The sequence below is a fragment of the Balaenoptera borealis genome (genome assembly GCF_965194805.1).
Source record: "Balaenoptera borealis genome assembly, chromosome: 13".
NCBI lineage: Eukaryota > Metazoa > Chordata > Mammalia > Artiodactyla > Balaenopteridae > Balaenoptera > Balaenoptera borealis.
Window position 1 is genome coordinate 99408376 of NC_138870.1, and position 17607 is coordinate 99425982.

The window sequence follows — 17607 nt, forward strand, 5'->3', positions numbered from 1 at the left end:
CTGATCAGCCCTGTGTCATTCTCTACAGCACGCCCCAGGGCTGACCTAGCCCCTGGGGAACCAATCTGGTGAGGAAGACAGCCACAGTACACGGCGCTAAGTAGCGCAACAGGTAAAATGGGAGTGCTGGGGACCTGCTGCTTGGGGAACCAGGTGACAGGTGAGCTGGTTTTTTAAAATCCATGTGCTTTTCATGAACAACAGTGGATTAAAATGCCCAGGCCTGTTGGGAGGTGCAAGGTCTTGTGTCAGCATACAAATATATTTTGAGAGGCTGCCTTTTCAAAGCATTAACATATTTTGATTCTTTCCAGAGAGAACTCTACCTAGAAACAAGCAAAGAGAACCATCTGGCAATTATCCTATTGCTTATCTTAACCAGTTTTAAGTAGTTTTTGAATGAAAAAAAAAAGTAACTCTCAAGCAAACAAAGGACCTACATCTGATATCTGTCTGAACCAAGATTTAAATTTCAAAGACACTACTTTCAAAGTCTGGAACCACCTGGCATCTCCACGGAGCCAGTCACAATGAGTATGCCTGAGAGTTGTTAAATGAACATACGTTTTACTAGAAACTCTTCTACTAGCTGCTTAGTGAAACAGGTGAGAAATAAAATGTCTTCAAAGGTGATGTCACAGGAGAAAAGGGAAACTTCCTACACTGTTGGTGGGAATGTAAACTGGTACAGCCACTATGGAGAAAAGTATGGAGGTTCCTTAAAAAACTAAAAATAGAACTACCATATGATCCAGCAATCCCACCCCTGGGCATATATTCAGAGAAAACCATTATTCGAAAAGGTACATGCACCCCAATGTTCACTGCAGCACTATTTACAATAGCCAGGACATGGAAGCAACCCAAATGTCCATCGACAGATGGATAAAGAAGATGTGGTACATATATACAATGGAATATTACTCAGCCATATAAAAAAGAACGAAATAATGCCATTCGCAGCAACATGGATGCACCTAGAGATTGTCACACTGAATGAAGTAAGTCAGACAAAGGCAAATATTATATGATACGCTTATATGTGGAGTCTAAAAAAACGGTACGAGTGAACTTATCTACAGAACAGAAATAGAGTTACACATGTAGAAAACAAACTTACAGTTACCAGGGGGTAAGGGGTGGGGGATAAATTGGAGATTGGGATTGACATATACACACTACTATATATAAAATAGATAACTAATAAGGACCTACTGTATAGCACAGGGAACTCTACTCAATACTCTGTAATGGCCTATATGGGAAAAGAATCTAAAAAAGAGTGGATATATGTATATGTTTAACTGATTCACTTTGGTGTACACCTGAAAATAACACAACATTGTAAATCAACTATACTCCAATAAAATTAAAAAACAAAAGTTGATGTCACTGCAGCTGGGTCTCACTCCCATCAGAAGGGGCCTGCACCACTTCAGACTTGAAGTTTGTTATTTTGTTGGCCTTGGTCTCATGCGTCTGCTTATGTAGCAGCTCTTTAGTTCTGTTCTCACAAGGCACATTACTTGACAGCAGTATGCTGCCAATATATTCAAATCAAGCGTCAGTCATAAGCACACATAGCCAAAATCACTCCACTGTACCTGGATTAGTGGGACAGGGTCACATAGGGCTGAATTTTCTCTTTGGTTTGACTTCTACCCAATAAGCTTAATGACAGGAACACATTTTTACTAAAATGACAATGTGAGGACACCTTCTAGGACTAACATCAGCGCACAGTACTTATTTCATCTAAAAACCACAACTCAAAAGCCTCCAGGAATAGTTTGGAACCCACCAATTGCTGGTGGTTCCGCACTGCCCATAAATTAAAGGCTCAATCCCAAGACTACAACAGAGCCCTCTGTGGTCCATATATACTACACATATTAACTATTTTTGGTGGGAGGTGGAATGTGGTTCTCCCGAATAATTCCATGAATTCTTCATTATTTTGGATCTCCTTTATAGTGCTGACCTGTCAAAAATGTTTATTTAAAAAATTTTATTACTAGGTAGACTCTTTACTGTGGCCTTAGATAATCATTATCAAAAATTTACCAACTCACAAGAATATTAATGTCTTTACTTAATGTGAAGACAGATTTTATTCTCTTCCTTTTGCCTCCTCTCCTTGAGGACTCTAATTCCTGAGAGTGTTCATGTGGGCTAATGCTATTTCATGAGACAGTAATTAATATTACACCTTAAACACCATGCTCCCTGCTCCCCACAAACTTGAGTTTCCCACCAGAGTAATAAAAATGAGGAGAAACTGTTTGTTTCATATGCAGGGCAACTTTGCTATCCAGGAGGACACGTTCTGGACACTCCTGGGACGAATCACTAACTGTGCTAGAATGGAATGATATAAACCACAGCTTATTGAGCTAGCTTATAACAGGAACACATCTTCGCCAAAACAACATGTGAGGATGCCATTCTAGGGCAGACACCAGCCCACAGTACATGCCAAGCATTTCTCTATGTACTTTCCAAAGAGTAACTCATTTAATGCTCAGGACAACCTTCTTTACAGCAGGTGCCATCAGCTTCCATATTTTACAGATGAGGAAGGTGAAGTACAGAGGTTAGTGACTTGAGCAAGTGACCAGCTAGGAAATTCACAGGAAGCAACGTGATTCCAGGTCTTTGACCTAGCCCCCTACCCCGCCAACACACACACAGCTGCTGAGCAGAAGGGCAAAGGCAGAAAGGTGAGGACGATCTTTGAGGGCAACCATTAAGCTGACTGGACTTTCCCTTATTAGACTTCTTTCCAATACATGGGAAGATGGGAAGAAACTGGTCTGCAGCTGTGGCCTTCAGGTGTCTGCAAAACTGGCCTTGGCTTGGGATGAGGGGGCGGAAGCTCCATTTTTCTAACAAAGCTGGGTAAAGGAAGCTGTGCCTCCCTCGTGCAGGAGCTGTGCGGGGCAAGGCACTGCTTTCTGCAGGAAGCGAGCGAACCTTCCTGACAAGGTCCAGGAGCCCTCACACAGGGCTTCTCTTCACGTACCAGCCCTGGGGCCGGGGCTGAGGCTCACTCACCTGTGAAGTGACAAAGGTCCCTCACAGCATTCTAACTTCAGACTTCTATTGGTTTTCTAACAAGGACTCAGATATTTGTTGAATTGAAATGAATACTTACTTTTACATACTATTTGATCATGTGAGCTCTTTTAACACATCAGCAATAACTAGCTTAAAATCTCAGGGATGAATTATTTGGCCTAATATACAGTGACCTGTCAATATTCTTATTTATGGTCCTTCAGCATTTTCAAAGAACAGTCTGCCCCTTGTAAATTTTATTTAAAAATCAGGTGTAATGCTTCTCTCATCCCTAAAAGAAATAAAGAAATAGATTGTAGGAACACTAAGTCTTTCAATTTGTAAGGTAATATAAACAATAAAATTCTAAACTTCAAATTTCACAGGAGAGTCCCTAGAATTCAGAAAAACCAAATTCTGAAAGAAAATTAACCCTTTCTCTGGAGGTTCAGTCTCAAGGCCATCATGTAGTGTTATAAAAAGAGATATCTATCACACAGGTAAACGTTAAGAAAAATAGGAAATAAGATAATCACACAACTTTCTGCTGTATGATAAAAGTCATGGGAATAGAGAGATGAATGGGCCTCGGTGCCTTAATGTGTAACGTGGACAGGCTGTGACAGAAATGAGAGCTGTGATGACAAAGACCACGTGACGGGGGCTGGGGAGGGAGGGAGTGTGAGGAAGACGGAAGAGGAGAATGAGGAGAGAGAGTGTGGGAATGTGAGAGAGGGAGGGGTAGAGTAGAGGAGCCTGCAGGGGTGATGAGCTGGGGGTACAGGGATGAGGGAAAGGAAAGAGTCAATGGGGGGGAGAGGGATACTGGAGCTAAGAGCAGAGACCAGGAGTCTACGGAAGGCTTCTGCAGGACCTGGGCTGGTGGCAGCATGCTAGCCAGGCTGCTAACTTAAAGAGCACATAGATGGGAATTCAATGAGAATATGGGACAATGCCTTTATTTTACAAATAACCGGAGAAACTAACTAACCTGTTTTTGACATTTTAACATGTAGTCACACTTCACAACATAATCAACGTATTAGTACTTTTACACTTGTCAAATTATGTTTTTTGTCACTATTTAAAGTAAATTAAGGAGGATGTTAGCCTGTTAGATGTGTGAAGGCAAATTATTATTGTCCATTATTTAAACCTGTAATAAAAATAAACTTTAAATACTTTAAATAACCTTTAAATATAATCTTTAATATACTTTTCAAGATTGAAAACAATCTATTTGGAAGGGGTGCCACCAGCCTAGGTAGTGGAGGAGGGGAAGGGAACAAGCACAGGCCGGCAAAGCTGAGATGTGCAGTCTCAAGGGACACACCAGAGATCCATGGCCACCAGATCCCTGAAAGCCTTCTCATTCCTAAACATATTGAACAGGTTTTTATGTAACAAATTATTTGTATGTCTGTTAAGAGGCAATTACTTCTGTCATACCATCCATGTCAGAGGATTCACATATATAATTACATCAAGGTAAATAATCAGAGGTCATAGTTAGACAAAACCAAAGAGGACACTCAGAAAAGTAAAGACAGTGAAGGCCGTTTGTACAGGAATGTTCTACTTTTCAGCTATTTTTAGATTAGTGTGAAGCTTACAGGGAGAGGAGCTATTGTTTGTCAAAGACTTTGTATTATTTTGTTATAATATCGTGCTTGTCAAAACACCTGATAAATACATAGGCCAAAATGGATCTTTAATCAAATATATGTGGCCTTATCTCAACACGACAGGATTGAGAGCACGCTTATTAAGCAGACCAAAATCGAAGGCATCTGCTAAAACCCAAGATAAAACTAGACTCAAAGTGACCTTGACAAATTGAAACAGCATCCATCAAATTAAATAAAAGAAGGCAAGTTAGTGTAATTTGTTCTCGAGTACATTAAGAAAAGGAGAACAAAAGCTAGGCAAATAAAACTGAAAAGGATCTTGTAGTCATAGCGGAACATCAGCTCCAAGAGCCAAGAAGCATAACTTTTTAAACCATTTTAAAAATCAGCACATCACTGGGCTATACTACCTGAGCATGTGTCACTAAAGCCAAGTCATCCTTTATTCTGAGGGTAATGGAATGGTATCTTCTCTCTTCCTATCTCATTGAGTGGCTTGTGAGAATAAAACAGATGTGCAGTGTACTGAAAAATTCAATATACAAAGCTAGCATTCTATTCTAAAAGAGGAATGTAAAAAAAATAGAATGGGATCAAGGGAAGAGAAAGGTAATATTCTTAAAGGGCACTGGTATAGTAAATGAGTACAATATAAGAAAATAAGCTTAAAGCTGCAGTATGAGATTTAAGATTGGTCATGAAACTAATATAATGTTATATGTCAATTACATCTCAATTTTTAAAAAAAGGGTTGGTCAACTGTTCTGAAACCTGTTATTAAAGGAGAGTGGAAGATGCAAGAGGGAAGAGATATGGGAACATATGTATAACTGATTCACTTTGTTATAAAGCAGAAACTAACACACCATTGTAAAGCAATTATACTCCAATAAAGATGTTAAAAAAAAAAAAGGAGAGTGGAATCTGCAGCCCTGATGGTGCCATCACAGAATCCCAAGATCTAAGTTTAGAGCCTCTACTATATAGAAGAAGTGTAGGGACAAAAATACCTGTTTTTATGCCTTTTACCTTAAATGAAACTTTCCAACTTAAACAGTAGAGGCTGCAATTAATATTTTAAAAATCAAAAACTACTTTCAATGTTCTCTACCTAATGTGCTTCATGTTATTTTAACCATTTTAGTCAATGAAAGCTATGAAGGATGGGTTGAAGAGACTGATTTATCATATTCCGTGTATTTGTTCCAATTATAACATTCCAGATTTTATTTTGGGATCAAAGCTGACAAGTAGAAGACTAAATTGTCACTTTCTGAAGACATGATTCCGGACTAGGAGTTTTAAAAGGCAGGCCTGCTGTTTGGCCCTTTTGAGGATGGAGGGGGCTGTGATTTAGGGTGGTCGCATCATTTTAGGGTGCTTTCTACTTTCTATAAACTAGACTTGAATTGAGACATGGGATCTAGTGGTTTGCTGAGAAGGATTTAGTCTGCTGATTACTGGTTACCACTTATTACTAGAGAATGTTCAAAAGTTTACACACAAAAATTACTCTGAGAGATGTTAATAATGTTCTATGTTGAAATAAAGAAAACATGGGCAGATAGGGACACACACCAAAAAGTAACAAATAAAACAAACCAAACCACCAAATATTGTAACCTTCAGAGTAAAGTTGGCAAGCAGGCCATCAACTGGGGCAAGATGATGATTAATGGATTACTGAGCTCTCAGAACTGACTAAAGAATTTTGTGTTTACTTTAGAGTCTTAAATGTTATGTCCCTTTAGGACTTTTGCATTTTAAAATGCCACTGTGGGGGACTTCCCTGGTGGCCTAGTGGTTAGGATTCTGGGCTTTCAATGCCGTGGCCTGGGTTCAATCCCTGGGCGGGGAACTGAGATCCCGCAAGCCAAGTAGTGTGGTAAAAAAAAAAAAAAGCCACTGTGTCTAAGAAGCAAATCTATTTCAAACTTGGGGCTTTAGGAGTGACAATGATGGTGGAGAGAGGGAAGGAGGGAGAAAAAAGATCCTGTGGGGAAGTGGGGGGGGAGGGTGGGGACAATGTCTTGGAGGGAAAGGCAAACTCCTTGTGTGGCTGAATTAGAATGTTCTAATTTAAAATATATGTAAATTTCACATTAATTACATTTTTTTGACTATAGTTTACAAGCACTTCCTTTTCATCAGACACTGTTATAAATTCTGGGGATAATGCAATGATAAAATACAGTGCTTTGTGGGGAAGATGTAGTGGGGAGGAGAGGACAGTATGAAGTGTCCAAGAATACTTTGACCCTGGCTGATAAAACCCTTATAAAGTATGACTTTAAGTCATCTGTACATCTGTCAAGCATGGAAAGTTTTAAATACAAATCAATACAAAAAACTCTCATCTGATTAAACATCACAGACTGAACATACATTTACACATCTGTTTCCTTTCCACAAAAATAAAGGGATAAACTTATAAATTCATGAGGACATGAAGAATGGGAGGGGAAACAAACAACACATAGGAGATGTCTAAATTCTGGAAACCGGAAATAAAACAGACAGAGCAAGTGCTTCAGCAGACTGAAGGGAAGAAGAGGGGAGAGTGCAGGGGAGGAGCCACTAGAAATCCAGCCACCTTGTGGCACAGAGCCTGGGAAGCACAGGTGTCTCAGAAAGTGGGGGGTACAAGGTGGGGCTGGAAACCAGAACATTAGCTCAAAGTCTGTATGAGGAGTTAGGTCCCTTACTCAGCCCAGTTTAAGCAGGTAACTGTCCCCACAGAGGGATATTCAGAGAAGAGAAAGTTGTTGAAAATATCAGAAATGAAAATAAATAAAAGGTTGACTAGATGATAAAGTTGTAGAAAGCATGGAGAAATCAGAACAAAAAGAGAGAAAGAACACAGATAGGAAAGAAAAGACAAAGCCAGAAGATCAATCCAGGAGGTACAATTCCTAATTAATGGGAATTCCAGAAGGAGAGAATAGAGAAAACAGAGGGAAGGAAATTATCAAAGAAGTAACACATAAACTTCCTGATCTAACAGCCATGAGTTACAGACGGCAGGAAAAGGCCAACCTCAAGGCCTATCATTTGAGATTTCAGAACTCTAGGGAAATGAGAAGATCCTTAAACTTCCAGAGGAGAAAGACTCAACACGTATTAGGGCCAGAAAATCAGAGTGGTTCCAGTCCTGTCGACTGCAACACTAGGAGGTAGAGGACAGGTCAGGAAGCATGACTCCAAGATAGTGAGAGGCAACTAGATTCTATACCCAACCAACCCTCCATCAAACGTGAGGATGCGATAAAGACGTCCAGATACATAAGATCTCAATGTATTTACCTCCCAAGCATCCTTTTTCTCAGGAAAATACTAAAGGATGATGCACTCCATTAAATGAGGGCCCAGACTAAGTAAGGTAAAGACATGGGTAAGGTAACAGCATTCCACAGAGGGAAGAAGTAAATGATGATGATTGTGATGATGAACGCCCCAGGAAAAGTTATGAAAGAGACCTGACATATATGCGCTAATATGTATAAAGTAGATAACTAATGAGAACCTGCCGTATAGCACAGGGAAATCTACTTCACTTCGCTGTACAGTAGAAAGTAACACAACATTGTAAAACAACCATACCCCAATTAAAAAAAAAAAAAAAGACCTGAAGAACAAAAACCCCCTTGGAAGGAGCCGTTTGGATTGGAAAGATGTGGTCCAAGAAAATAAAAAGCAAATAAAAACATGAATTAATAATTCTAGAGAAGTGAAAAGTTTTAAAAGAAAGAAGTTATATCCATAGTATATATTTCATAAGTATTACAGAGTCAGATGTTGAAAAATGGGAAAAAAGATCCATAGATAACACAAGTAGCAGTATAAACTTATCGTTTAGAAACAGAGGAAACTGGCAGAGGAATCAGGTTTGGGAAGGGGTGAAACAGGGACGTTTGTTTTAATGAGCTGGAGGACAGTAGCATGACCCTGTAACCTGTGAACACATATTGCTGATAAAAGTAAAAAGTGAAACAAATGTCCAAATTACTTAATTTTCTGTTATTTGGGTCTAGGAGCTTTATTATTATTTTTTAATTGAAGCATAGTTGATGTACCATATTATGTAAGTTACAGGTGTACAACATAGTGATTCACAATTTTTAAATGTTATACTCCATTTATGGTTATTATAAAGCACTGGCTATATTCCCTGTGTTGTACATGAGCTTATTAGGGGCTTTAATTTGGAGGAATCACCATGTGATATGAAAGAATAAAAAATACGGCTGAAACAAGTGAAGGTGGAAGAAAAGGAATCAAAAAGAAGTAACAAAAAGAGCAACTGGTAAGGGATTTCTCGTACTCACCATCTCTCTGGCTATTTCCAGCGCTTCCTGCAGGCCATAGAGCCTGCCACAGACCAGGTAGATTCCATTGGCCCAGAGAATACAACCCTCATGGACCCAAAATTCATTGCTGTCAAGAGGTAGTTCAGGGATTTGTAACTCCAACTCGGGGCCACCTTCTGAAGTGGTGGGCACGGAGGGCTTTGAGTCCAAAACAGTCTTTTCGCTGCTGCCCTCGGTGGTTGCTTTTTTACAAGGGAGCCCCCTGGACAGGGAGCGGGGGCCTCCGCCACAGTCTTCCGAGCGGTGTCGCCGCTTAAACCTGGGGTGGGCGGCCAGGCTCCTCTGCTCCTTCTGCTGCTGCTGCTCTTCCTCCTCCTCCGTGTCCGTCTTGGAGCCATTGGAAGCGCTTTTGTGCCGTACCTTAACTTTGCTCTGCATTTCCGTGGCCCTCTTAGGAGGCGGATTCTTGGGGAGAGTGGCTGCATAATCTTGGGGATAAAAGGGTCCAAAGAGGTCGCCCATGTTCCGGTAACTGGCCCACTTGCCACACAGACAGCAAACCAGGTGCCCCATAACAGAAGACTCTGTCACGACAGGTCCCTGCAGCATAAAGGATGAAGCTGGGAGCACCTTGCTTTCAGTGCTGCTGGGTGGAGGGGTCAGGGACCTCTGACCCTTCCGACCCCTCACCAATTTGGTCTGTTCTTCTTCTTCAGCATTGATGATTGTACAAACGGCTCCAAGTTCACACTTATTTACTACATGGATATAAGGGAAAAAAGACTTGTTCTTGGCATCAGTTTTATCCAGTGGCTGAGTGGCATACTTCAGCTTGATCTCAGGTTCTTGGGGCTCTACGATGGGAACTGCTTGTTTGGTTTTCCGCTTCCTTGGCTGCGCCCCAGGCTTCCTTCTCTCCCTCCTTTGCCTCTGCTTTTTTGGCTTTGGCTCTCCATCTGCAGAACCTTCTGGTATCTGAGGGGGCTGAGGGGGTGCAGGTGGCGGCTGCTGTTGTTTCTTTTGCTTATTCACACTACCAATGGGTCTCCCCTTCTTCTTTCCTGATGGGAAATAACCCTTTGGGGGGAAACCCTCCTGTTTGGGGGAAATCGTCACTGTATCGTTCTCCTTCTCTTCAGCCTTGGGGTTTGCCTCAGGAGCCAAGGAGCCCGCTGGAGGTACATTCTTGGAGTCAGGAAAGATTAGAGGTGCTGTCCCGCCCAGGGAACCATCTGTTCTCCCTTGGTTACTCCCAGGCTTCTGTGAGGTTGAGGACATCATGGCACCAGGGGGTTCCTTTCCAGCAGTGGCCGTGTCTGGGTGTGTCTCGGTCTTCACTTTGTCATCCCCACTGCCACGCCACTCCTCCGAAGACCGTGCAAGAGGCTTTTCTATGCTCAACTCCTGGTTTGTTGGACAGACTAGGTCAGACACCACCTCACCTTTTCTCTTCTCCATCTCGGCATCCTGAACAGCACCACTCCCGCCTTCGGGAGGGCCGCTCTTCAAAGACAGGATGTCATCGAGAGTAACCGTGTCTCCCCCAGCCTCTGCACTGTTCGAGGATGCACTCCTCCTAATGTTTGGGGATGTGATCTTCTGAACGATAGCTTCCAATTTCAACCCCCGTCCTTTCCGTGGGGGCAGTATTTTGGTCTTAGCAGGACTTGTGAGGGTAACAGCAGGGCAGTTCCTACCATCTGGACTTGGAAGGTCCTTGGAGGATTCTCTCTTCGGGATGGACTTGATCTCCTGGCTGTGAGAAAGATGGGCATAGGAATTGAAGGCTTTATCAGCACCTTCTTTTGGTGGGTGAAGGAGGCGCCCTTTATCTTCAGCGTTACTGTTCTTCACATCTTGTGACTGTCTCTTACTGGGAATGGGAGAGATAAAAGAACGGACACGCCTCCTCATGATTAAGGGGTTTTGAGAAGAATGATCCTCTTGACCTGGAAGCCTTAGCATAACATTACTAGGTTTGGATGACTGTGTAGACTCAGCTAGCCCATGTCCGTCGGTCTCATGGGGTGGTCCATACCTTTTTTGACTGGACATTCCTGGAGGACCGCTGCTTTTGGCTGGAGAAGTTTGCCGAGAAAGATCCCAACAAGATTCTTGTTGTAACTTCTGGGAGCTGTGCTTCAATTCGATGCCTTTGTTAGAAAGACCATCACTAGACATGAGGCAGCGCCCACCGTCCTGACCGCTGGGGTCATGGTAAGTCCCCATCGGTGGGCCATACATCATGCCATCTTTGTCATTCTTCAGGGGGCTCCGTACTCGGTCAAGAAACTGCTGCTGCCTTGGACTCTTGCGGGGTCCTTCCTGCCTGTGCTGAGCCGCAGCGATCACTCCCTGAGCAGAACTGCTGCTCCAGTCCTTATATTCCTCTTGTTGCTGTTGGTACATCTGTCTCTTGTAATGGAGCTGAGAATTCAAACCTGCATTGGGGTCCCCATAAGCATGAGCGCGAGTGTTTGTGTGATAAGCAGAGGCCAGGCTTTCTGAGTTGGGAGAAAAGGGAGTGTGCAAAGAACTCCTGTTGGCCCTCTCTGAAAAGGTCATATGTGGGTTTATGTGATGAGGGTCTCCCCCTGGGCCTCTGCTCCTCCCAGGAGACATCTTCAGTTTTTCTGAAAAGTCATGATACTGAGAAGGGGAACGACCCCTCATGCCCTCCCGACCACCAACTCGGCCAGGGACTCGCCGCATTGGCGTGGGTCTGCCGTCCTGTGGGCCATAGTCTGAGATGGAATCATGGGTAGCTGCTCCAGGGCTGGCGTTGCCTCGGTAGGACTCATGCTTGATGCTAGTAGGGTGGCAGTGGTCTCCAGATTTCTTGTTGTTGAAACTAGCTTGGGACTTGGATTGTTCAAAGTCTTCCTCTTTTATCTGCCCACTCTGCGATTTCAGCTTTGTTTCCATGGACACCAACCCACCTGGAAGAATGACCGACTGACTTAAACTTGGATTGAGACGTTCATTCCTCCCAAGTCTGGTGTCGGCACCCATGTGTCCCAGTGAGTGAGCCCCCGGGTCTCTGACAATCTGTCTTAGTGGAGAAATATCACAGATCACTGATCTTCTTTCAGAGAGGGAACCCCCGGGCTCATGGGCTGATGACTGAGGCTCTATTTCAAACTTTCTGGGAATTGGATAGTCAGCCAAATTGATCTGTTTCATTTCAGGAGCCGAGCCACTTGATTTCCTTTCCCAGGGGCCCCAATGGGGATTTTCTAATAGGGAACCAATGCTTTTGTTCAAAAGGCCCCTGCTAGCTAATTCATTGGTTTGACTAACTAACACATTAGGCCTTGTGGCTCCTTCTAGGCCACCAGCCATGCCCTGGTGCTCCTGAGTACTCCTAGAATATCTCCTGTCAGGGTGGTGGTGGTAACCCTGAAGCACTTCCTGCAGGAGGCTAGGGAACTTCTCATTCCTACCCTTTCGCTCCCCATGGCCAGTGAAGTCCCCCTTATCTTGTCCTGTAGGAAACTGAGGAAAGCCACTGACATTTCTTGGCACGGCTGGCCCAAAGCTATCTTTGTAACTATAGCGCAAGCTTCCAGGAGACTTGCTAGGCTCAGTTCTGCCTATAAAACCAGAGCCCCCTGTGGAGTGCCCGCTCTGGCCGTTTCCTTCTCCATTGTGGTTGGAGTTATTATCTCCATTTTTGTTTCCTTTATTTCCTCCTCCCGGAGGCTCTGGCTGTGGAAGTGACGCATGACTGGTTTCCTTTGCCCCGCCAGTGCTGGGTGGCCTTTGAGTGGCTGCAGGATCATCCTCTTGGGAGCCTTTTTCTTGCCCACCAGGTTTTTCTACCCGACTTGTCATAGCTTCCCGGGAGACAATCACCCCAACTGTCTTCTCACTGACTTTTGGGTTGCCCTCAGATGACAATGGCATGTCCTTAGCACCTGGCGAGGCGGTCTCTTCTCTGGCTACAGGACTGGCACTGAGTCTGGGGGCTTCACTCTGAGAGACTTGTGCTGGTGAGGAGCCTGCCTTCTCTGAGGCTCCACCCTTGTAGGTGGTGTCAGAACTGGTGCTCTGGCCACTCAGCTGCCTCACTCTCTCACCTGGGTCCTCGGAACTGCTGGAGCAGCCTCCATCCAGTGACTCTGCCAGAGGGGACTTCAGTTGTTCTTCAGCCTGTGAGGAGCCTTCGGAGTTTGTGCAGCTGTCTGCTTTCTTAGAAGATGAAGAAGGCCTCTTGGAGGTCTTCTTCTGAGGTGTCAGGGCATCGGAAAGTAGCATGTGTTGAACAGTATTAGGAAGATTGGCCACCTGCGTACTCAGGGCACTCAAACTACTCAACCCAGGATCTGTCAGCCGCTTTTCTGGCACCCCTTCTAGTCCAAACCCTTTGAAGCCTGCAGCATGAGAATTAGGACTGGGCATCATTGATGGGGTTGGGCTGAGTTGAGGCATTAACTGTAGAATTCTGTTTCTGGAACCCATCGGCACATTGCCTTGCCCACACTGGAGATTCTCCCCACTCTGCATAAGAGGAGATGGGGTAGAGCTACAGCTTGGAGACTGAACCACAGAGGCAGCCGGGGAAGGGTTAGAAATGGGGCTGAAGTTCTGGTGAAACTGCATGGGGGACCTCACAGGAACCTCGGGCTGGCTGTACTGCCCCACCTGGCTTTGCAGCGGCAGCTTGGTGGCAGTGTTGGTATACTGCATCACATGCTGAGGAGGAGGGGGATGCTGCTGTTGCTGCTGCTGCTGTTGCTGTTGCTGCTGCTGCTGTTGCTGTTGCTGCTGCTGCTGCTGCTGCTGCTGCTGCTGCTGCTGCTGCCCCTGCTGGGTCCCTTGTGGAATCTTCGTCTGTTCAAAATTCTTCATAGATTGAGGCTGATAGCTGTAATTCGATTGTGTTCCATAAGCCTGTGCATTAGAACCCACATTATGTCCTTCGTACTGGGATCCAGCATTCACACTGTAACTGCCGTCATAGCTCTGTCCAGACTGGCTGAAACGTTGTGGTGAAGGGAAGGAGGAGGAGGTCGCGGCAGAAGACTGGTAGTGTTGGCCAAACTGACCCACTCTTAACTGGTAACCAGTGGCAGAGGCTGGCAGAGTTGAGGGCCGCTGCATCGGCTGCATGTGGGATGAGCCGGACGCTGGCTGGCCAGTGGCCTGCGGCAGAGGCTGATGGGACTGGTAAAGCTGCTGTCTCAACTGCTGCACTTGCTGCTGCTGTTGGCTGGAAGGCTGCTGCTGGTACTGAGCGCTCCCTGGAGAGAAAGGTCCCGTGTAATCCTGCTGATAATGAGACACGCCACCAAGGGCAGAGTGCTGTGCTTGAAACTGGCCCACATGACCCTCACTCCCATACTGATTGCCAAAGCTGCTCCCCTGGGGGGGTCCATAGCTCTGCACAGGCCCAGAAGGCCTTCGCTGAGCAGGCTGCGGGGTTCCGGCTGCCACGGGGTCTTTGCTGCCTGCCATGTAGTAAAAGTCTCCAGCCTCTTTCCTGAAACCCTGGTAGCCCTGATGGCCGGAGGTTTCGCTAGCCATTGCCGCTGCTGCAGCAGCAGACGCTGTTCCTCGTCGTCCACCACCACTGCTGCCGCCACTGCCACCACTACTGCCACCTGCACCCCCAAAATTCTGGAACATCTGGGCCTGGCGAGGGCTGAACTCTTCTATCCGGGATGAGCCGTGTACCTCTTGTGGGTAGCTCTGCTGGTTTCCGTGGTAACTGCTTTGCTCCCGGAAGGACTGCATACTGTTCAGCAGCACCGCAGCAGGCCAACAGCCCTCCTGGAAACGGAAGAAAAAAAACCCGAGTATTAGACATGCATCTCCTCAGTACAAATAAAATCAAGTTTAGAGATGGAGGGGATGTGAAAATTCAGATGCCCAGATGAAGTTAACTGGTTTGAATTTCATCTCCTTTATTTCTTATCTTATCCATTTCTGAAGCTGCAAACAAGCAGAGAAACATCCGTAAGAGCGAGGCAGAAGTCTACGGTAGTATGAAAAGAAACACTCTGGGCAAACACAAATTCAATACAGTAAAAACCTCACTATTAGATAAAAGAGCCCCCAAAATTCAACTGGGTTAAATATGGGGCTATATTACTATTGTCAATAAAAAATCCAACAATTTTTAAAAAGTCTTCCAGTTATGGTGGGGGAGGGGTGAGAAAAAAACACTTTCATTTAGTTTGTTTCATGTATTATTAGACTGATTATTGAACTGAGAGTCTCACATAATGATGAGGCAGTTACTCCCCTCCCCGACTTTGAGAAATGGAACTGGCCTGAGAACAGAAGTCAGCTCCTTATATCCTAATGCATGTGACTGCAGGTTTACTATAATTACCAACAACCTGTGATGATGGGTGACCCCGGGACACTCAACTCTTAACACTGCATGGATTCCTTATTGCTTCAGTCAGCTATACAATCTTAGGGGTTAACCTCTTCTTGACACATAAGTATGTCCAAGCCCCACCACCCGCTCCCATCCTCAACTCCCAGGTACAAAGGGCTAGGCATCATAAGCCAAAGTAGCAGTGACTATTCGTCCAGATTCTTTCCGGAGGTTTGCAAGAAGTTTTAGCATCTCTAACCCCCATGTAGTTTTTGACTTGCCAATCTAGTATTCACAAAGTTATTATTGGCCATTCCTATGAAAGAGGGAATTCAGTCACACAGGAGAACAGCAAAAGATATAGAGGAAAATTAGAATTCACCAAGCCTAGGACCTAGACTCTTCCCAAAGTCATCTGATTGGGTCAACACTTTGCATTACCTTTGCTAATGTAATTCTCATGTAATATAATACTCCTCTTAAACAATTAATCAAGAGCTGTTTTTTTTTTAATTGGCGTATAATTGCTTTACAATGTTGTGTTATTTTCTGCTGTACAACGAAGTGAATCAGCTATATGTATGCCTATATCCCCTCCCTCTAGGTCTTCCCTCCCACCCCTGCCCCCCCATCCCGCCCATCTAGGTCATCACAGAGCACCGAGCTGAGCCCCCTGTGCTGTACCGCAGGTTCCCACTAGCTATCTATTTTACACCTTTTGCCTGGGCCTGTCTCCTCAGAGTCAGAGATGAATAAGACAAGGTCAAACTGCTCCAAATGACTTTAAAATCAATTATTCAAAAAAGAAATTACAAAACACACATGGGTTAGGGTAAGTTAAGACAAAGTTTTCCTACAATGGCTTATGAATCTACTTTAATTCCCTCAGGGGAGCTGAAAAAGAAGTTGCCGGCAGGAAAGTCAGTGATTCTTTTAAAAGGTAAGTTGGTAAGCTGGATTCCGTATCTCCAAGCCCTGCAGTGGCTCCCCATTTCATCCCAAGTGAAGCCGGTCTGGGAGGCCCGCCCCCCACCTCCTAACTTCTCTGACGTCCTCCTCTGCCACTCTCTGCCCTAGTTCTGCTGTCTCCTTGCCTCTGGGCCGGGCCACCAGCATTTCTACACAGGAACTTTGCTCGTGCCCGTGACGCTCCTCTTCCAGAGGCACATGGCTTGCCCCTTTACTTCCTTCCAGGAACCAGTTTGGCCTTCCCCTGGCCATCCTATTAAAAAACAGCTAACTCCACACCCTCACCTGGGCCTTCCTGATTCCCCTGCCTTGTTTCCTCCCCAGTATTTATTCCCAACAGGTACATATGCGCTACTTCTATACTATCTGTTCCTGCCCCCACTAGAATGTAAACTTCCAAGGGCAGAGACTTGGTGCCTTGCTGTAATCCTCCTGTCATTAAAACAGGAAGGAGCACACAGCAGGCATTCTATAAACCAGTAAGTGCACAAGAAGTAAGCCTCAGAGAACCAGGCTAGAACTTCCATACTCGGAGATGGTGGTGTGGCAGTGAGATGAGAGAAGAGCAGGAAGAGAAAATAGAATATGACTGATCTGAAAGCAGAGCTAGATGATGCTTAAGATCCTGCCTGTAAAATTATCCAGTTCCAGAGGGAAAAAACCCAACTTACGTCCACATGAGAGCTGTGAGGAGACTGCAGAAATTAAACATGGACCACAGCTGAAGATGGTCAGTAACTCTAAACTCTGAAAGCTTGACCCACTTCTTCCTGAACTATCTTAAGTCTAAATAGCTAGACAAGAGTCTACTACTTGGATATTAAGTTTGATTATATAATCCCATGACCCAAAGTCACCTTTAAACATTCAAGTACAAATAATCTCAGAATCTAAAGGAAACCTCTTCTCTTCCTCTTCAAAATGCCTTTGCAACAGACAGCTATTTTCTGTGTTCCAGTGAATCTGCTGGGCAACAGATAACTCCTACCGGAGGGCTTACTGTAGTGCTTGATACTGTACCAGCACTTTACAAGCACTGACTCACTGAATCCTCACAAAATCAGTATCCTCATCTTCCAGATGAGGAAACTGAAGCACAGAGTTCACAAGGCTGGCCTGGCAGTCTGCACCTTCAGGCCACGTTCCTAACACTACAGTACCCAGAGGATCTAATATGCAGTCAGTGACAACTGCCACTTGTCCTGTCAGAGGTCAGCCTTGAAAAGTGGATGACCCCACTAACAATACTTTGAAGTTATGTGCTTCTCTATTTCCCTCTCACAAGGACCTCCCCACTAAGCCACTCAGGGTAAGTTAG

At 44.7% G+C, this 17607-nt stretch overlaps 1 protein-coding gene across 7 annotated transcripts in view; it reads right to left on the bottom strand.

The window, feature by feature from the left end:
* Positions 1-17607, bottom strand: part of TCF20 (transcription factor 20) — a 170520-nt gene that overhangs the window by 41243 nt on the left and 111670 nt on the right. For 6 of the 7 annotated variants that reach the window (XM_082352621.1, XM_082352619.1, XM_082352616.1 and 3 more), the window contains one exon: positions 9011-14764. In XM_082352621.1, the coding sequence (XP_082208747.1) occupies positions 9011-14728 (5718 nt within the window). In that variant the 5' untranslated portion in view covers positions 14729-14764. Of the gene's footprint in view, positions 1-3154; positions 3350-9010; positions 14765-17607 lie in introns of all 7 variants that reach the window. The other variant, XR_014233738.1, reaches the window with a different exon arrangement.